This window comes from Gigantopelta aegis, chromosome 10 (assembly GCF_016097555.1).
Source record: "Gigantopelta aegis isolate Gae_Host chromosome 10, Gae_host_genome, whole genome shotgun sequence".
Classification (NCBI taxonomy): domain Eukaryota; kingdom Metazoa; phylum Mollusca; class Gastropoda; order Neomphalida; family Peltospiridae; genus Gigantopelta; species Gigantopelta aegis.
The window spans coordinates 62,065,164-62,087,663 of record NC_054708.1 but is presented as its reverse complement, the minus strand read 5'-3'; the positions used below and the strand labels follow the sequence as shown (position 1 = coordinate 62,087,663).

The 22,500-nt window shown below is 39.7% G+C and overlaps 1 protein-coding gene across 4 annotated transcripts in view; it reads left to right on the top strand.

Annotated features, from left to right (window-relative positions):
* The window catches only part of LOC121383137 (laminin subunit alpha-2-like), a 75,801-nt gene that overhangs the window by 21,852 nt on the left and 31,449 nt on the right, over positions 1-22,500 (top strand). For 2 of the 4 annotated variants that reach the window (XM_041512952.1, XM_041512951.1), the window contains exons 2-8: positions 7,960-8,234; positions 12,392-12,487; positions 14,785-14,890; positions 16,280-16,469; positions 16,795-16,960; positions 17,852-17,944; positions 22,065-22,279. In XM_041512952.1, coding sequence (XP_041368886.1) covers positions 7,960-8,234; positions 12,392-12,487; positions 14,785-14,890; positions 16,280-16,469; positions 16,795-16,960; positions 17,852-17,944; positions 22,065-22,279 — 1,141 coding nt within the window. Of the gene's footprint in view, positions 1-7,959; positions 8,235-11,425; positions 11,618-12,391; positions 12,488-14,784; positions 14,891-16,279; positions 16,470-16,794; positions 16,961-17,851; positions 17,945-22,064; positions 22,280-22,500 lie in introns of those variants that run through there. The other 2 variants (XM_041512954.1, XM_041512953.1) reach the window with 2 other exon arrangements.

Here is a 22,500-nt window from a genome sequence, read left to right as displayed (position 1 = left end):
ATTAGTAGCAAGGGATCTTTTATATGTACCATCCCACAGACAAGGTAGCACATATGACGGCCTTTGAAAGACCAATCATGTGGCACATGATGGTACGGAGAAAAACCCCAGTTAGAGAAAGATTAGCTCGACTCATCTCCAAACCTACCCTTTATTGATATTGATTGACATAACAATATCAATAAGGGGTAGGGCTGTAAGTGACTCGAGCTAGAGAAAGATGCCCCACTATTGACAGTGGGTCTGGCCCTGCGTCACGTCTTCGTTTGCCAAAGGTGCGAAACCCAGAGCTTAAACTTTTGATTTGTTGTGTTTGACTTGAGACATGCGTAGACCGCAACAGGCCACGTCTCCTGCGATCACCTGACTCGATCGCCTGACAGAATCATGCCACTGTTTGCAGGACCGCCTCCAGAAAAGCCGTCGTCTAATCCCGACATTCCCTGGCGTAAATTCCACCATTCACGACGGCCCTCCTTTTTCATTCATGTGAATTACTCGTAGCGACAGTGAGTGGTGTGCGGAATTTTAGATAACAATTGAATGATATTTATGAGTGCTCGAAGCAATGTTTGTTTTTTTGCCGACCTTGTCATCTGTTAACATCCTGGCTGTAGGAAGGCGGGAAACAATACAAATAGAAACAGACTGTGTTAAGTGATCCATCATAAAGAAGTGTACCAGCTTTTCGTAGAAATGTTATACAATCATTATTTTTAAAACCTGTTATACTTAATAAAATGAATAATGAAGCATTATTGTCGACACAGTATATACTCTGGTTTATACCCAATTACGTTTTATGCACGTAAAAGCGTACGAGACAGGAAGTAAAGGGGGGGCAACTGCAAAGTCGGGCAAGGGCCAGGGGCACTTCAGATTCGGGGACCCCATAACATAGAAATTAAATTACATGACAAAAAAAAACCCCAACTAATTTTATAATTATTACTTTTTTTTAATAAAGGAAGTCCTTAGTCGAAAGGGGGGGGGGGGGCTCTGGCAGGGGGGACCGGGGCAATTGCCCCCTTATAAATCCGGCACTGGGCATCTGTCCTCCCAGTGCTGGAGCCAATTCTCAAATTCAGGCCAAAAAGACAGAAATATTCGGGAAAAAAATGAGCTGGCTTGAAACCTTTTCATCATGTATTTCCATCATTCTACCCTCAAAATTAATTGTAATCCATGTAAAAATGCGTAGTGATTCATTTGCAACCCTATATAGCTGTTTGGCAGTAATGTTAATATGAATAAATGTTATGATCCAGATTTTCGTTTAATTCGGGCGAAAAGTAGCCACCTTCCTTACAAAAATGGGAGCCAGTACGTCTATGTATGAACGCTAATAGTATTGGTAGACCTACTTATCTAATCAAATTACTGACAGTGTTCCCTGTGTGTGGGCGGGCCGTCGTGTATCAGTTTCTGATGAGGCTTAGGTTACTGATATATAAATATTCAACTTTTCAGCAAAATACGTAAATGGACTATAAATTTGTACTTAATTCCGCTAAATTTAAATCCAATATCCGTGAAATAAATAGGAACGCATTTATAAACATCTATAAACATTTAATCTAGAAGCTTAAGTAGGCCTATCTGAAACGTTCACTTTGTGAGATTTATATATCCGTAACTTGAGAAAGGCCAGATTTCTTTGGAGTATTTCTGCGTTGGGTAGACATCAGTGGGTTAAGAGTCTTTCGTAGCGCAGTAGTTAATCCCTTGGCTTTAGGACTGGTAGATATTGGGTTCGTATTCCAATGCCGACTTCAGTGTCTGTTCAATGAAAGGAAATGTTTTATTTAACGACGCACTCAACAAATTTTATTTACGGTTATATTGCGTCAGACATATGGTAATGGACCACACATATATTGAGAGACGAAACCCGCTGTCGCCACTTCATGGGCTACTATTTTCCATTAACTGCAAGGGATCTTTTATATGCACCATCCCACAGACAGGATAATACATACCATGGCCTTTGATGTACCAGTTGTGGTGCACTGGCTGGAGTGAGAAATACTGTTCAATGGAGAAATCTAAACCTGAATAGGCCACACTAGCAATAATTATTTAGTAGATTAATTCAATATCCTGGACAGACAGCCAAGGTAACTGACGGTTCTACACCATAATTCATCATCGACGCAGTCATTTCAGTGCCAATATTGCCTGTTTCGTTTTGTTTGTTTTTGTTTAACGACACCACTAGAGCACATTGATTTATTAATCATCGGCTATTGATGTCAAACATATGGCCATTTTGACACAGTCATAGAGAGGAAACCCGCTACATTTTCCCATTAGTATCAAGGCATCTTTTTATATGCACCATCCCACATATCACGGCCTTTGATATACCAGTCGTGGTGCACTGGCTGGAACGAGAAATAGCCCAATGGGCCCACCGACGGGGATCGATCCAGGACAGACTGCGCATCAGGCGTGCGCTTTGCCACTGGGCTACATCCCGCCCTCCAATATTGCCTGATAATGCATTCCGTAAGCTATAGCATGATATTACAAGGAATAAGTGACTACCACGTTCTGAACCTACTGTCACTTGGTAAGATGCATACACAAAATCAACATAGGCTGAACTGAAAATTGTTTAGTTATCCACGCAAAAGCTTCCACGTGTACATCTTCTACACCCCACGACACCAGGATACATTTTTGAGGAAACGATTTAGAACTTTCATATTAATTTATTAACAAAAAAAGAAAGCTGCAATTCCTAGATTTTGTCTCCTGTGTAACCGTTGCCTTGGAAACCACAACGACCATTAGCTTCACATTAAACAATTCAACAATACTGACACATGTATTTCAAGATGGCCGCCAGCAGTTAAAAAATAAAATCCCCAACTCTTTGTACAAGTACATTATCCTTGTATGTAAACTCACATCTATAAAGCGCCGCTAGCAATGCAAATTATGTTGGCACTAGTGTTTGGACTCGTTTCATCTCGTATCTCTGTACAATGGTTAAATTGTCTACAAAAGCTCGGAGACAAAAATCGTATCCGGAAATATACTGCCTTCAAACAAAGGTTAACTCATTGTAAACATCTGTAGCTCAAGAGTTTGAAACTAGTCCTGTTTCGCTTTGAATACTAACATCTCCGGACACAAAAGGGTTGGTAGTTTAACAAGGACCACCAGCCAAGAGAGGTGAGTCATTAGCCCGTGATGGGTGTTGGGTTTCCCCGTCAAGCTTTGAACCCAACAACCTTGTTCATAATCATTTGTTCTGGATCACCTCGAATAACCCTTGCTACAGCACGCAGACCACTTTTTACAGTAGCGGGTTATCTCGAGTCACGGGCTTTATTAAACTCCACTCAAGTCGTTATCCTGCATAGTGAACTGGCCTCATGCTGATAGTATTTTTACAGTAAAAAAGTAAAGTTTGTTTTATTTAACGACGCCACTAGAGCACATTGATTTTTTATCTTATCATCGGCTATTGGACGTCAAACATATGGTAATTTTGACACTGTTTTTATGAGGAAACCCGCTGTCGCCACATAGGCTACTCTTTTTTTTCGACAGGCAGCAAGGGATCTTTTATTTGCGCTTCCCACAGGCAGGATAGCACAAACCATGGCTTTTGTTGAACCAGTTATGGATCACTGGTCGGTGCAAGTGGTTTACACCTACCCATTAAGCCTTGCGGAGCACTCACTCAGGGTTTGCAGTCGGTATCTGGATTAAAAATCCCATGCCTCGACTGGGATCCGAACCCAGTACCTACCAGCCTGTAGTCCAATGGCTTAACCACTGCGCCACCGAGGCCGGTATATTTGAGTCCGGACTCAATAGTTTGTTTTTGTTAACGACACAACTAGAGCACATGATTTAGTAATCATCGGCTATTGAATGTCAAACATATGGTCATTTTGACACAGTAATAGAGTGGAAGCCCGCTACATTGTTCCATCAGCAGCAAGGGATCTTTTCTATGCACCATCCCACAGACAGGCTAGCACATACAACGGCATTTGATATACCAGTCGTGGTGTACTGGCTGGAACGAGAAATAGCTCAATCGGCCCACCGATGGGGATAGATCCTAGACCGATCGCGCATCAGGCGTACACTTTACCACTGGGCTACGTCCCGCCCCCTGGACTCCATAGATAAATCGTTTCATTTACAATTTGTACTTCATTCGTCCTAAACATTGTAACAATATTTCGTAAGATTCATCCCATAACCTGTTTCATTGGTAAGCATAGAAACCGGCGTCGTGGCAGGCCATCGGTCTACAGGCTGGTAGGTACTGGGTTCGGATCCCAGTCGAGGCATGGGATTTTTAATCCAGATACCGACTCCAAACCCTGAGTGAGTGCTCCGCAATGCTCAGTGGGTAGGTGTAAACCACTTGCACCGACCAGTGATCCATAACTGGTTCAACAAAGGCCATGGTTTGTGCTATCTTGTCTGTGGGAAGCGCAAATGAAAGATCCCTTGCTGCCTGTCGTAAAAGAGTAGCCTATGTGGCGACAGCGGGTTTCCTCTAAAAATAAATCTGTGGTCGTTAACCATGTCTGACGCCATATAACCGTAAATAAAATGTGTTGAGTGCGTCGTTAAATAAAACACTTCTTTCTTTGGTAAGCATAGTGGATCAGGTCAGTTATAGGGTTTAACGTGCAGATTCAGAGCAAGCTGTTGTAGCGCACGCCTGTCATGGGCGCAGGTGTCGAGCTATGCCGGCTCCTCCGTCCAGGACAGGAGCATAGTGGATAGCACCATCCCACTTATATAACTTCTACAGTCCATGACTTGATAGGAGTACTAGTCATATAACCACTTTTTAACTTATGCTAAGAGAGGTGGGCAAGTTTGGAGCAGTTGCCGTCCAGGGCCCCGTTCCACGAAGCGATCTTAGCGCTACTATCACCTTAAGTGCATAGAGTAGTTATGCACTTAAGGTGATCTTAGCGCTAAGATCGCTTCGTGGAATGGGGCCCTGATCAATACGAACAAGTGCTCTGTTTAGTATAAAATGCCTTTGTTTAACTGGACCAGGGCGGGACGTAGCCCAGTGGTAAAACGTTCGCCTGATGCGCGATCTGTCTGGGGTGGATCTCCGTCGGTGGGTTCATTTGGGCTATCTCACGTTCCAGCCAATGCACTACGACTGGTATATCAAAGGACGTGATAGGTGCTATCCTTTCTGTGGGATGCTGCATATAAAAGATCCCTTGCTACTGATGGAAACATGCAGCGGGTTTCCTCTCCAAGACTGTCAAAATTACCAAATGTTCGACATCCAATAGCCCATGATTAATAAACGTTTTGTTTTTTAACTGGACAAAGCCATCTATCATCTAAAAAAATAAGCTGTCTTTTAATTTACTTACCTGTGCTATTTATATTTTTTTGGCACAGCTTTTTACACTGTTTTTTAATTTAACTTTCGACTTTCATACATAGATTTCATCATCATTACTTGCATGTACTTATTTTTGTTTGTCACCCAATAGCCGATGTGTTCATTGTGTAGAAGTATCGTTAGACACTCATTCATTCTTTCGGCTGGTATAGTGGCCTAGTTCTTATATTACCGCCCACCCACCCCGTTATTTGATACTAGGTATGGCCCGTGTATCCAAGTCATTCACTGGTATCATTAACCAGACCATGCTGAACTCGATAGATTATAAATCGTTTTAAATTATATGCAGTTTGTGCTTTAAATCTAGACTCCATAGCCATATATACCCCCCCCCCCCCCCCCCCCCCCTCCCCACTTGCCCGACCTCCTTGTTATCTAAGGCCGGATATTCCGTGCACGGCCCTGTTTACACAAGCCATTCACCGCTATTATGGGCATGATCAAACTTGGCCTCTGCTGATAGCATTTCATAGTCAGAACTCGATTGATAACGCTTTTAAATTACCCGCAATTTGTACTGAAATAAAAGGATACACGTTTTAAAACTTAAGCTTTCAGTCTAGACTACAGTTTGTAAGCTCGGTTGGTCATGTCGGTGAGTGACGTTAAAAAACTGAAACTGTGCACATTTTGAATGTACGCAATATGTTTTTACAATTTTGTTAGCGTTTAGCAGTCATACTGGTGGCCATATTGAGTTTATTTTAAATATATCTATGTAAAGCACTTCAGAAGTAATATAATATATCAATTCTTAGATACCTAAAACATAGGAATAACTGGGCCATCTTGATTTTTTGGAGGACAATTAATAAAAATATCAACTGAAAACATTTTGTTTTTAATTTAGCACCTTTGGATTATGTAAGATTGTCCGAGTTGTCAAATACCTCAAATGTTGGTATGATGTATCGTTTACACATTTTCGACCACAATCTTAGTCTGAATTCAGAACATAAAACGATACGGAAAGAAAACAAGTCAGATTTTGGAACCATTGTAGTAGATATGTCGGGTTGTCAGCGACCTGTATGAGTAAACTGTAATAACAAACCCAGTCACCAGTTCGACGGTAATAAATATGGTCTAAACCAGGTAATAAATAACAAAGCATGGATTCCTGTCGTTTGTGATGTTTAGTCTGACATATTTTGCTATGCATTCTAATTAAAATTAGCTCCACTATTACATGTGGATCTAAAGACAGCCAGTTGGAGCTCATGTCCACCAATCAAAATCTTACTTGCAGAATCCTGCCAGTGATTTAAAACTAACAACACTGCGTAGTCCCCAATGTCCAGGTAACATTTCGTCTGTAAATAATAATTTAAATATTGACCAATCACACTTCGCCTTTTATAACGTTATTTGGGAGCATACAAATGCTAAAAATATCGGGCGAGTCTATTTTAGTGGCCGCAGTACAGCGAACCATACCAATACGTACGGGGTGGGTTATCAGTCTTCAATTTTACATTACAAATTATTTATTTTATAAAATAAAACATGTTTTAAGGCATTCGTAATTCACACGAAACATTTTTTGATTGGTGGACATGAGCTCCAACTGGCTGTCTTTAGATCCACATGTAATAGTGGAGCTAATTTTAATTAGATTGATTGCTATGAATACTAGTTACTAACAATTGATCGACCGACCACGGAGAAGAAAAGGCCTAGTAAGTTAAATAACTTGTGTCTAATCCATTCGTTCTTTAGAAAGCAATCAAATATGTTTCAACCAATTAATCAATTGAAAGACCGACCGGCCGATCGACCGACTGACTGACTGACTGACCTCCCAATCGATCAATCAGTCCGTCCTACAACCAACCAACCATCAAATTAGTCAAACAACAAACCAACGAACCAACCCGCCAACCAACCAATCAATAGATGAATCAATCAAGCAATCAAGCAATCCATCCATCCATCCTTCCTTCATTCTTTCCTTCCTTCCTTCCTTCCTTCTATCCATCCATCTATCCATCCATTCAGTCATCTATCCATCCATCCATCCATCCATCCATCCTTCCTTCCATCCATCCATCCATCCATCCACCCATCCACCCATCCATCCTTCCTTCCTTCCTTCCTTCCATCCATTCATCCAGCCAGCCATCATTCAGTCAGAAAGTCAGTCAGTCAGTCAATTAACCAATCAATTAGTCAATTAAAATTAGTCAAATTAATCAATATGCCATCTTGAATGCCCATTTGACGATTTCGTCATACACAAAAATGTAGTGTTCAATTGGTAAAACCGTTCACGTTCATTTTATTAGCATCACATCCTTTGACTATATACTCGCTAATCTAGGTCACGAAACAATGTATTATTCTCCTTTTTAACACTAAAAAGCGGGTTGCTTGTCTACTTTTTTCAAAATGCATATTGTATGGGGTTGATAATAACCGTTGTTGGAGAGGACATACGAGTTTGTTAAAACTCAGTTGTGTTTAGTACATGAAGTCATAATCTTGTAAGGGGAGATTGCAGCTTTGACTATGGACTATAATTAAATAGACCATTCATTATTTTACAGGCTGTGATGTCAAGCCGGAACAGACAACACATCGTCATCGACACAAACATGGCTATAGAAATATGAAACAGAAAACTGATGACAAGAAAGATAAACACGAATTTACGACTAAGACTGGAGGGTTGTCAATCGAACAGACAAGAAACACGATGGCGGCTGATGACGCATCTGCTGCTGTTTTCGACCACGACAACCAGGCGTCGTACGACCAGTATGGGGCGGGGTTCGGGCGGGCGTTTCCACGACTACAGAGGCCGCCGGCAGCTGACCGCCTGGTAGGTGTCGAGACAGTACGACTGTGATCAGATCTTACTGACACTCCGTCATGGAAATGTCCGTTAATAGATCTTATTTCCACTCCAATATGAATATGTCCGTTAATAGATATTATTTCCACTCCAAGACGTCCGTTAATAGATGTTATTTCCACTCTTTCATGAAGATGTCCGTTAATAAATGTAATTTCCACTCCTTCATGGATATGTCCGTTAATAGATATTATTCCAATTCTAACCTGAAAATGTCCGTTAATAAATGTTATTTCAATTATTTCATGAGCATGTCCGTTAATAGATGTTATTTCCATTCCTTCGTGAACATGTTCGTTAATAGATGTTACTTCAATTCCTTTATGAAAATGCCCGTTAATAAATCATATTTCCATCACGAATATGTCAGTTAATAGATGTTATTGCCATTCTATCATTAAAATGTCCGTTAATAAATCTGTCTGCACTTTGATCATGCAATGTCCATTAAATGATCTTTCTGCAAATTCATTATAAAAGTGTCCGTTAGTAGATTTTTCTGCAATTTCATCACGAAAATCTCTGTTAGTAGACATTTCTGCAATTCTTTCAGATTTTTCTGCAATTCCATTATGCAAATTTCCGTCAACATAATTTTCCATTCCATCATAAAACAATGTTCGTTAATAGATCTTTCTGCAATCTCAGTGGTTCTGCTATTCCTTCATGAACATGTTCATTAGTCGATTTTTCTTCAATTCCATCTCACTTAGAATATCTGTATATTAGGATTATTTGTTTATCGTTACATGTACTAATATAGGTTACACATTAAGATCTAAACATAGTTTGTTACGTTAATAATTCCAAAAGTTTGTTTAGTAGTACAGGACTCATTGGATTGGGTTGTGATCTAGCTCAGTCGGCAGCGCGCAGGATCGAGCCCCCTCGGTGGACCCATTCTCTGATTTGTTATATCTCCACCCCAATCAGTGCCACACGACTGGTATATCAAAGACAGTGGTCTATGCTGTCCTGTCTGTAGGGAAGTGAAATAACATGTAGCGGTTTTTTTAGACTGTTTGTCAGAGTTATCAAATGTTTGACATCCGATATCCGATGATTAATAAATGAGTATGCTCTAGTGGTGTCATTAAACAAAACAAACTTCGACTTGAAGACAGGCAAATAAATAATGATGTTTTGTTGGCTGTATTTTAACGCCAGACTTGTGTATTGCATATGGTAGAACATCCGGAATTGTCTCCCATGTAGGAGTTTATTGTGATCAAATAAGCTTGCAAAACAACAAATTTAAAATTAAAAATAATATTAATAATAATAAATAAACAAAACTAAAACAAAAGAAATCAACAAATTAATTATATCTAATAGTGTACGAAATTATTATACATTATATTATATTTTTGAAAAGTAACAGATCTAATGGATATATTATTAAGTGCATTATTGTTATCGTACCGGTTTAATCCAGTTATATTTTCGATCTCAGAATTATCCTTCTATATATATCGTTGTTAGCTCACATGCTTAACACTGTGTTTATTTTTAGATCTGACGTTTGTGTTCTGCTGATGAAACAGATTTGATAGATTTTTTTTTTTTTTTTTTTTTTTTTAACCTAAAAATGGTTTTACTAGAACCAAGTTTTAAATTTTATAACATTAATACACGTTATTTTAAGAGCAAGTTATATAGCTACCCGTCTACTTTTGTAATGTAATCAGCAATATTCGACATTTTCAGTTGTCTGTAAAACAATAAGTCATAGTTATTCATAGCCGTACGGGCTCCCATTTCTATAGTGTGTGTGTGGGGTGGGGTGGGGGGGGGGGGGGGGGGGGGGGGGTGCAAGCTAACTTTTGTCCGAATTAAACGAAAATGCCCGAATCTGGATGACAACATTTATTCATATTATCATTACTACCAAACAGGGTTGCAAACGAATCACTACGCATTTTTACATGTTTACAACTAATTTTGAGGTTAGAATGTTGGAAATACACGGCAAAAAAGTCTCCGGTTAGCACATTTTGCCTGAATATCTGTATAATATTTGCCCAAATTTGAGGTTTTGCTCCAGCACTGGGAGGGGGGGGGGGGGGGGGGGGGGGGCAGTTGCTCCCCCCCCCCCCGTTTTGTACGCTTATATAGTTATAGGTGAATTTTGTTTGGTCTAGGGAATCTCCCAGTGTATTTTATTGTACATTCCCGAGGACGATCGTTAGCGCTAAATGTCAGTGTGTCAGACATGCCGTTGACAGAACCTGTAATCGCCAGAGATTTTCTCGTGTGAATTCAAGTACATGCCGCCTTCTGCTGATTGATTAATATGTGACAGCATTAGTGTGTGTGTATGTCTGTATGTGTATGTGTGTGTTTGCGCGCTCGCGTGCGTATGTGTGCGTATGTGTGTGTCTATGTATGTGTGTGTCTATTTATGTGTGTGTGTATGTACGTGTATGTATGTCTGTCTGTATGTGTTGTATGTGTATGTGTCTGTATGTATGTGTATGTATTTATGTAGGCTATGTATGTGTATGTATGTATGTGTATGTGTGTATGTATGTATGTATGTGTATGTGTGTATGTATGTATGTGTGTGTCTATATGTGTGTGTGTGTGTGTGTGTGCATGTGTGTATCTGTATGTGTTTGTATGTATGAGTCTATATGTGTATGTGTGTGTGTGTGTTTCTGTATGTGTATGTATGTATGTATGTATGTATGTATATATGTATGTGTGTGTGTGTTTGTATGTATGAGTCTATATATGTCTGTGTGTGTGTGTGTGTGTGTGTGTATGTGTGTGTGTGTGTGTGTGTGTTCGTGTGTACATGTACGTGTGTTTGCATTAGTGTGTATGCGAACGTGTGTGCGAGCGTGTCTTTGAGCGCAGTATACCCAGTATTACCGATTACAGGGACTATGTGTATGTATGTATGTTTATGTGTGTATGTATGTATGTATGTATGTGTATGTGTGTATGTATGTATGTGTGTGTCTATATGTGTGTGTGTGTGTGTGTGTGCATGTGTGTATCTGTATGTGTTTGTATGTATGAGTCTATATGTGTATGTGTGTGTGTGTGTGTTTCTGTATGTGTATGTATGTATGTATGTATGTATGTATATATGTATGTGTGTGTGTGTTTGTATGTATGAGTCTATATATGTCTGTGTGTGTGTGTGTGTGTGTGTATGTGTGTGTGTGTGTGTGTGTTCGTGTGTACATGTACGTGTGTTTGCATTAGTGTGTATGCGAACGTGTGTGCGAGCGTGTCTTTGAGCGCAGTATACCCAGTATTACCGATTACAGGGACTATCCTGTGTTTGCTGCACTGTAAGATGTTTTTGACTAATACAAGATTGTAACGACTGGTATTACATAGTAAATATATTTTCTACTTTGCAATATCAGTTTTTGTGTATTTAGTGTGTTTTTGATCGTCCTAATATTTGTAAGTAGCCCAAACCGGATTTGGTATCCCAATAATTTCATATGTACACAAAAAAACACAAAAAAAAACAACAACATATATTTTAGGAAATAAATAATTAATGTTTGACCGAGTGCAAACACTAGGACGATCAGAAACACGTTTAACATACAGTCACTAGTATTCGATTTAGAAAAATATATTTAACTTATATACATATTTCAAGAAAGTCCTATCACGTGTTAGGTCCATAATAGTTTTAAAGGATTTCAAGCAGCTTTATTTATATTTTTGTCTGTCCAAATATTTGATAATCGTGATAAAACCGACAAAATATTCTTAATATTTCTTCTGACCACCAATAGTAATAGCGACAATGTATACTAGTTTGTTTGTTTGTTTAGTTTAGTTTAATGACACCACTAGAGTACATTAATTTATTAATCATCGGCTATTGGATGTCAAAAATTTTCCCATTAGTAGCAAGGGATCTTTTATATGCACCATCCCACAGACAGGATAGCACATACCACGGCCTTTGATATACCAGTCGTGGTGCACTGGTTGGAACGAGAAATAACCTAATGGGCTCACCGACGAGGATCAATCCCAGACCGACCGCGCATCAATCGAGCGCTTTACCACTGGGCTATGTCTCGTCCCGTGTATAATAGTGTGCACGTGTAAGTTGTCAGTACTGATATTAAGACATCTTGTTTTGTCAGGAAAGACGTCTCCACCCTAGTATCAGAGCATCAGCCCGGGATCTCCTCAACTCCATGGACAGAGTGTTACGTGCTATGAATCAACACTTACAGAAGGTTGGTACATACATAGAGGATATTTCATGGGTTTTCTTGTCAAATATGATTTATGTCTCATCGAGTGAAGTTTGCAATCATATCCCACAAGTCGCGCTTGCGCGACGAGTGTGATATGATAGCAAACTTCACGAGATCAGATATAAATCATATTTGACAACAACAAAAAAGAAATTTTCTATTTATTGTATAACTTTTGGCAATTTACCTTTATTTTTAAAATGCGAGGCAGCAAAATAGTTCCGGCTTTCTTACAGTGAAGATAACACTTTCTACAGTGACGATAACACATTTTAGAGTGAAATAGTGAAATTTTCACTATAAAATGTGTTATCGTCACTGAGTGACTGATAACACTTTCATTTCACTGATATTTTAAGATATTTCACTAAATGTTATACCCATATGGTCAAAACTATCTTGCTACATATAAAAGTAATACCTCCCACTAGAACGCCAAGTGGGACATAACATTTTGACGTCACACGACGACGTCATCGATTGGCGCACTACAACCTTACAGGAATATCAACCAAACAAGTTGAGTGATATAAATAAGATAGATTATGGGTAATAAATAGGATATTAAACTTGCTATCATTTAGTATCATGCTTATGTCCCTCGCCAAATAATTTTCATTGTCACTCACTAAAGCTTGAGACAATTGAAAATTATTTTACTCGAGACATAAACATGATATGAAATGGAAGCTTGTTTAATATCCTGTAAGTAAAGTCATACTGCATCACAACAAACAACACACACATAATTAGGGGTGTCACGATACACCAATGCATCGATTTATCGCAATACTACTACCGCAGACGATGCAATAATCGATATCCTTGTTTGTATATCGATTCATACTTTGACCATATAATTATCTAGTCCTACTGTAATTTCGTTTCGATTTACGAACACCAGTTCGTACTGAGACGTACATATTGACAAGTTATTTCCTTCAAGAAAAAAACGGAAGTGGACAGAGAATATGTGCCTGCTTACATGTATGTGAACATGTTTATGGTGTGGTGTTTCTAAATTAAAATTCAGTTAATCAGTGTTTCACTTTTATCACGTTTATTTCTCATTTTAAAATCATTTCGCCGAAGCTTCAACTTCTTGTTTTCCTAGAAAAACACCGTGAATCAGGTATCGTGATATGGTGTTATGTATGGTGATACGAATCGTATCGCGGGTTATATATCGTGATACGTATGGTATCGCGGGTTATATATCTGGATACGTATCGTATCACGAGTTATGTATCGTGATACGTATCGTACCGCGGATTATGTATCGTGATACGTATCGTATCGCGTTATGTATCGTGATACGTATCGTATCGTATCGTATCGTATCGCGGGTTATGTATCGTGATACATAAGGTAGGTTGTGTATCGTGATACGTATCGTATCGCGGGTTATGTATCGTGATACGTATCGTATCGCGGATTATGTATCGTGATATGTATCGTATCGTATCGTATCGTATCGTATCGTATCGCGGGTTATGTATCGTGATACGTATCGTAGGTTGTTTATCGTAATACGTATCGTATCGCGGGTTATGTATCGTGATACGTATCGTATCGTATCGCGGGTTATGTATCGTGATATATATCGTAGGTTGTGTATCGTGATACGTATCGTATCGCGGGTTATGTATCGTGATACGTATCGTATCGCAGGTTATATATCGTGATACGTATCGTATCGTATCGTGAGGTAGGTGTATCGTGACACTCCGACTCATAATACAGATATACAGATACAATACAGACATTCTTATATTCAGACATATGGACACACACACACACACACACACACACACACACACACAGAGAGAGAGAGAGAGATGGACACAAATTCCCATACAAACACACACACACACACACACACACATACACATTCCCATACAAACACACAGCACACACACACACACACACACACACACACATACACATTCCCATACAAACACACAGCACACACACACATACACACACACATATACACACACACACACACACAAACATGAACACACACACACAAACACTAGCACAAAATGTTAACACATACGCATAAACAAACACACGCACATATACATAGACACACACGCACGCACACATAAACATACGCATAAACACACAGTTGAATATCTCATACATTATTTAAATAACTGTAAAGTGCAATGCTAAGCATAATTTTTGTTTTAATTATTTTTTATTTTTTTCAAGGCGTATTGTATTAGAAGTAAAAATGGGCAGTTAATATTTATTTTTAAATGCGTTTTCAGCTCCACAGTTCGTACGACTTCGTGTTCAACAGCACGCGGTACGTCATGATGATGGGTGCGCGGGAAGGCCTACACCAAATAGCCAAAGCCAACCATGAAATTCTCGGTACGTAATCCATTAACATCCGGTTCACTATACAGGCGCAGATTTTTATTAGGGGTTTACAGGGGTTACATACCTCGCCTCCCTCTCCCCCCCCCCCCCCCCCTCCTTCCACAAAAGGAAATGTTTTATGTAACGACGCACTCAACACATTTTATTTACGGTTATATGGTTAAGGAACACACATATACTGAGAGAGAAAACCCGCTGTTGCCACTTCCCCAGACAGGAAAGCACATACCACGGCCTTTGTTACACCAGTTGTGGAGCACTGGCTGGAACGAGAAATAGCCCAATGGGACCACCGACGGGGATTGATTCTAGACCGACCGCGCATCAAGCGAACGCTTTACCATTGGACTACGTCCCCCCCCCCCCCCCTTCCACAAAACGTTACACTTCACTAGCATATTATGTCTCGTATAGGATAAAGAGAGGGGTAAAAATAAAAAAAGGACGTGCTTGTGAAAGAAACAGACATTTGAAGAATTATAAATTTCAATGAAAGGGTATCACATATTTACATGAGAAATAAAATAATAATAATAACAAGTGAGTGCTCTACATTGTGAATGAGGAGGGTATTCGCCTCTGCCTACATATTATATTAAAAAAAAAAATTACTTGATTTATTAAATTTGTCGAAATGTTTATGAAACTAGGAAATGAACATATATATATATACACAAAATGGGCCGAATTTACAAAGCCTATGTATGTGTTAGACGCGTGTCACTACTATACATACTAATATACTATACATGCATTTACAATGCTTAAATACCTGCGTTCAAGGAAAACAGGATTCGTAAATTCGGCTCAATATGTTTAATTCAATAAAGGTCTCTGGCGTACAACTGACTTATGAAAGTCTAATAAATCATAATATAAGTATCCAAGTTGTGGTGAAAATAATCCAGTTGAAAGACAAATTAATATATTAATAACTTTGAGAATAATGACCCTCTAAGTTGAAAGTTCAAGTTCAAGTTTGTTTTGGTTAACGACACATCTAGAGCACACTGATTAATTAATCATCGGCTACTGGATGTCAAACATTTGGTAAGTCTCGTAGTCAACAGAGGAAACCTACTACCTTTTCCTTAAAGCAGCAAGGGATCTTTTATATGCACTTATCCACAGACAGAAAAACACATACCACGGCCGTTGACCAGTTGTGGTGCACTGGGTAGAATGAGAAAAAAACTATTATTTGAACGGATCTACCAAGGTGGTTCGATCCTGCGACGTAAGCACCTCAGGTGAGCGCTCAACCGACTGAGCTAAATCCGTTCCACTGTAAGTTGAAATACAAATTACAATATTAATCTCCCCATCCCGTTGTTGTCATATTCCTATGGTAACTCCTACACATTTATTTAAATGTTTCAGATGTGGTGCTCGACACCCACCTGCTGACTAAATATATCTACATGCGAGCCCACCTGCACGACCTGACCGGTCCCACCACCCAGAGCCTGGACCGCCCCCACTTCGTCAGTCTCAGGGTCCAGCTGGGGGCGGCCACAGAGGAAGAACGACAGGCCGACCGCCAGGAGCGGAACATGTTCAATCTCAAGATGTAAGTGCAAACATAAGCGTACGAGACTGGAAAGGGTCCCCTCCCCACCCAGTTCTAGCGAAACCCTCAAATTCGGGCATAAACAATAGAGAAATTCGGGTTAAATGAACTGGTCTAAACACTTTTTACCATGTATTTTCATCATTCTACCCATAATATTAGTTGTAATCCATGTAAAAATGTGTGGCGATTCGATAGTGAAAAATATGCTTTAGTATTTAAAAACCAGGGTCCGTCACTTTAATATCACGATTATAGAACCACCCTCACACCCTACCTCCCTATGGATATGTATTTATGTGGTGATTTCAACAACTGTTTGTAGGCAGTGTGACCGTGTAAACGCGCGCCGAGAGCAGGTTGCTGAGCGCATGTCGGAGTACTCTGACAGGGGGGTGTTCTACGACCTGATGCGCCATATCAACAGGACATCACAAACCCTCTTGCAGTTTGACGAGTCGGTCGTCTTCAAAAGGTTGGCCCGGTATAAGGTAGGATTTCATTTCCCTTTGTGGTCCTTTTCCCTCTCACTTTGGAGGTCCATACCCCCCCCCCCCCCCCCCCACACACACACACACAACCTCCCCATTCCATTAAAATACCACAACTTCTTACAGATCAGGGCGGGACGTAAGCCAGCGGTAAAGGGCTCGCCTGATCCGCAGTTGGTCTACGATCGATCCCCGTCGGTGGGCCCATTGGGCTATTTCTCGTCTCAGCCAGTACACCACGACTGGTTTATCAAAGGCTGTGGTATGTGCTATCCTGTATGTGGGGTGGTGCTACTGTTGGGAAAATGTAGCGGGTTTCCTTTAAGACTATGTCAGAATTGCCAAATGTTTGACATCCAATAGTCGATGATTAATAAATGTGCTCTAGTGGTGTCGTCAAATAAAACAAAACTTTAACTCTTACAGATCACATCTATATTCTAGTTCTTGTTTCTTCAGTTGCAAAAGCCACCTGTTATAGTCTTCCATATCATCAGTGGGTGAATGAAATGTAGCCAGCATTATATATGCCTATCATTGTAAAGCAACAGAAAGACTGCCACAAGTTATCATCCTGAAATCCAGAAACAGTTTCTCCATCCCTTCCCTGAATAGGACCCCTCACACACCCCACCCCACCCCGCAAAAAAATGAAACTGCAACAAAAATACAAACAAAAACAACAAACAAACACACACATAACAAATTAAAAAATAGAAGAAATTAAAAAAGAAAAAAAAAAAAAAAAAAAAAAAGAAAGAAAGAAAGAAAGAAAGAAAGAAAGAAAAAGAAAGAAAGAAAGAAAAGAAACAAAGAAAGAAAGGAATAAATGAAATGACAACAGGACAATTATTGATGTGTTTAACGTTCAGGTGTTGTTAACGGTTTCAGGGACTGGAGCGCCTCCACGACATCCTGGTGACCGCGCAGACCCAGGTCAGAGTGGCTAAACACAGTCTACGACAGGCCGCCAACAACTTCAGAGTGAGATCTCAGTCTAAAGCTGTATCCTAAAGCTGTCAAATTAACCATCCCAGGATTTTTTGCGCCACTCCCCTAGTGGCACCAGCGATTAAACTCTTATAACCCTTTGAAGAGTGACGCCAGTTTAGGAAGTTATAATAACTTCCTAAATAACTAGTAGGCTGCCAGGATTGGACTGAACTGCGGTTGGACACGGTAGGGGGTGGGGCATCTTCATAAATCAAGGCTAATATTCGTTCCTCGTATTCAGCCTTGATACATGTCGTCAAGAAATCGTGCCACAAAATGCTTAAATTTCATTGGATGCGATGAGATCTGATTGCAACGAATCGCAACGCTCCTTATAGATTCCCTTGTTATTGTAAACAAAGATGGCAGCGTCATATTCCGTGGAAACGTGTCGTGTATGTCACGATATGTTAAAAAAAAGGTTTCGGCGGTTAATTTTTTATATTGCTTTCAAGATTGTCACATGTTACCGATGCTGTTATTGTCAGCGATGTCATCGTGTAAGGGACATAATCGGTGTTACAAATTTTCTTCCAACAGAGGGCGCTAGTAGTGAATATCAGTAATCTTGACTACATGTATCAAGGCTGAATACGAGGAACGAATATTAGCTTTGATTTATGAAGATGGGGGTGGGGGTGATGGGATGCCGGGAGTTAGGGCATTCTTTGGGGCTACAAGCGTAGGCGGTTCGGCCTTAGGTTTTGTGCAGGGCCGACCTCCCCTCCCTCCCGACCCTCACCTGGTCACACCAATGTTTAAAATATGATTGGCAGCCCCTTTCCTCTTAACCTCCCATGGGCTTAATGAACATTGTTTAAGAATTATTATTAATTTTAGACCAGCCCATCTAAATTTACACCGAAATTATATTATATTAATAATTTATATAGGTTAGGAATGTTAATATTTTTGTTTAAGGGTGCAGCCAAAACTTATTAACCAATGGAAATCAATGATTTCTAAAATAATCGTTCGCATCGCTCGCGTCGCTCGCATCTGGTTAGGATACAGCTTTAGGGTTTTTGTTGTTGAGTGTTTTTGTTTTTTGTTTGCTTGTTGTTTTTGGTTATTGTTTTTTGTTTTGTTTTTGTTTGATTTGATTTTGTTTCTTTTGTTGTTGGGTTTACAACGAGGCTGTGAAGCTAGCGGGCGGAGAAGGGTGGGTGGTAGCCTGAGTACTCTGACCATAACGCGGCGGAACGTAGCCTAAATGGTAAAGCGCTCGCCTGATGCGCGATCGGTCAGCGATCGATCCCCGTCGGTGGCCCATTGGGTTATTTATCGTTCCAGCCAGTGCACCACGACTGGTATACCAAAGTCCGTGCTATACTATCCTGTCTGTGGGATGGTGCATATAAAATATCCCTTGCTACTAATAGAAAAATGTAATGAGTTTTCTCTCTAAGCTTGTCAAAATTACCAAATGTTTAACATCTTATAGCCGATGAATAATACATCAGTGTGCTCTAGTGATGTAGTTAAACAAAACAAAGTTTAACTTTAACTGACCATAAGAGAGAAAGACGGACATTTGGACAGCTATAATGAATAATGAGAGAGTGATAACTGTCCAATATCCGTATTCCCCTTTTACGGTTAGCAGTGCTGGATTTATAGAGGGCAAAGGGGGCAATTGCTCCTTAGGACTTTCTTTATATAAAAAATGTAATAATTATAAAATTAGTTCATTTTTTTATTTGTCATGTAATTTAATTTCTATGCTGAGGGGCTCCGAACCTGAAGTGCCCCGGGCCCCACAAGGTCTAAATCCGGCCCTGGTTAGAGTACTCGGGCTAGGTGGGTGGTAGTAATATTGCTATTTTTTATATTGTTACAGAGGCGGATGAGGTGCAATGCTTAAAAGGGGCCCAGACTAAACAGTATTCAGAAGTAAATTAACAATATCAGTATTATGTATAATCTATATGGTAATCGTCCACAGAAATATCAAGCTGACCAATGAAAAACATGTTCCCCACTAAAAATCAATATATGCATTGTGTTTATTTATTAAACTGGATGTTTCAGGGCACTTCGAATTTTGGAGGGTGCGCACCTCCAGTACCCTCGAGGGCAGTTCTTATGATTAAATTAATGCAATAAACTGGACTGAATTAACCTCGTGAACATTTCTTGCATTGGCGTAGCCAGGGTGGAGCACGGTGGCCCTGACCCTCCTCAGTTACATCTGCCGCCCTCATACACACGGACTTCAACGGTCCTGATAAACAATGTAACAATCAAACAATCAAACACTTACCTCTATTGAAATATCCACCCAATACGTATAGAAAACATGGCAACAGAACAGCACAGTTGTTAGCTGTTGTCATTAGGTAACATAAATATGATTATTAAATGACAAATAGCGATTCTGTTCGCACATTTCTGAAATTGAAACAACAGTCAGAAGAATGTACGTAGTATCGCTTTGACATCAATTAGCATATTGAAAAGTTAAAGCATTGTTGACGTCACGTCACATTTTATGGTGACGTTTCCGGCCATTTTCGTAATTTCACGGAAAATTTCGAAAGGCCATTGAAATGCACACGCTAGCACACACACACACACACACACACACACACACACACACACACCTCACACACACCCCTTTTGATAGGGAATAAAGGTAGAACATGACCGTGTACAGTAATAATGTATTGTCTGTCAACGGTAGGATTGATTATGCAAAGAATATATAAAATACATAAAAAGTATTAATGCATTAAAATAACAGCTACTTGTTTTTATGTTTGTTTTTCTGTTAAATTCAAAAGGTAACGTCACATATTAACCTGTCGGTAATCATTATTGGGTGTTTCAATAATACAAATGATAAACAATATACATCACCCTAAACAAAATGTATTTTCTTCCATCATAAAACCGTTAAGCGGGCTGCTGTTTCATGGTTTTCGTCTACATCAGCGAGTGTGTATGATTTGTTATACAAAAAGTAGATTTAGCACAGTTTTAATGTGTTCTTAATTAAGGTGTTTGCTCAATTTGTTGAGCCTAGACTACTGCAATAAATAAAATGTTTTCCAAAAGAGGGGTCACGGGATCCCTGTGACACACCCTGGACCCGCGTCTGCGGTGTTCTTTGCACAGTGTGTGTATGTGTGTGTGTGTGTGTGTCCGTGCGTGTAGCAGCCGTTTATAACATAGCGTGTCTGGTATACGAGTGTGCGTGATGTGTATGTTCGTGACTTACCTGTGTGTAAATGTTTTTGTGGAAATATTAATGTCTGTAGGTGTGTGAGTTTTGGAGTCTACATTTTTGTGGTTAAATTTTGAAATTTCTGTTCAAGATGCCAGTAGTAATGTTTCGTTAGTCTTCATCCTCTCTATCTTCCTGTCTTAACACGATGCATTATTATTTACCAAGTCATCTCATATGTTATACCTCAGTTTTACGAAAAAATAAAATTTCGGGTAACCTATTTAATTCTGTGTGTCAGTTCTAAATTTAATGCACAAAAAAAAAATGCATTTTGTGGTACCGGTATTAGAAAAACCCATATGACCAGAAACACTTCGGATGTACGGAAACAGATAATCTAAACAATAAATTTTAAATAATGTCCGATTTCAATGATAAAAAAAATGGTTTTAATAGTGAAAAACCCCACGCACTGTGATTTAAAAACTATGCTCTGTCACTTTAACAGGCTCTTTAGACTATTTCCTTTACAATCGGTTACTCTATAGTGGCGGCCTTGTAATGGTGAATACAGCCTGTGTGTTTGTAGAAGCTGAAATCCTGTTTTTATCCATTTCAAACCGGCCTCGGTGGCACAGTGGTTAAGGCATCGGTCTACAGGCTGGTAGGTACAGGGTTCGCAGCACGGTACCGACTCCAACCCACAGCGTGTTCTTAAGGGCTCAGTGGGTTGTAAGGCTACTACACCCTCTTCTCTCTCACTAACTACTAATCAACTGACAACTAACCCACTGTCCTGGACAGACAGCCCAGATAGTTGAGGGTGTGTCCAGGACAGCGTGCTCAAACCTTAATTGGATATAAGCACGAAAATAAGTTGAAATGAAATGAAATATCAATTTCAGTTTTTTAAACGTATGACTGATTGTTTTGTTTTGTCAGGGAAGTAATTTGGTGTATATCGACTGGAAGATACGTAAAGAGGGAACACACGGCATCGCCCCCGTGTCCCTTACCGACAACAGACAACCACCCCCTAGAGAAAGGGGTCAGTCCTCCAGGCTTACTGACACTGACATTGCAAGACGAAAGGCAATTCGGAACAGAGTCCGGAATCACATCTCACAAGTAAAGAGCGCAACTCAAGACATTAAAAGGTAAGTGTGAAATTTTCGTGGATTAATCCGTTTTCATTTCGTTTATAGTACAGAAAACGGTTAGAATAGGTAAACAGGCGCAAGCTGTATGAAGTAAAAGTTTGTTTTGTTTAACAACACCACTGAAGCACATTGACTCAATTAATCATTGACTATTGGATGTCAAACATTTAGTAATTCTGACACGTAGTCATCAGAGGAAACCCGCTACATTTTTCCTT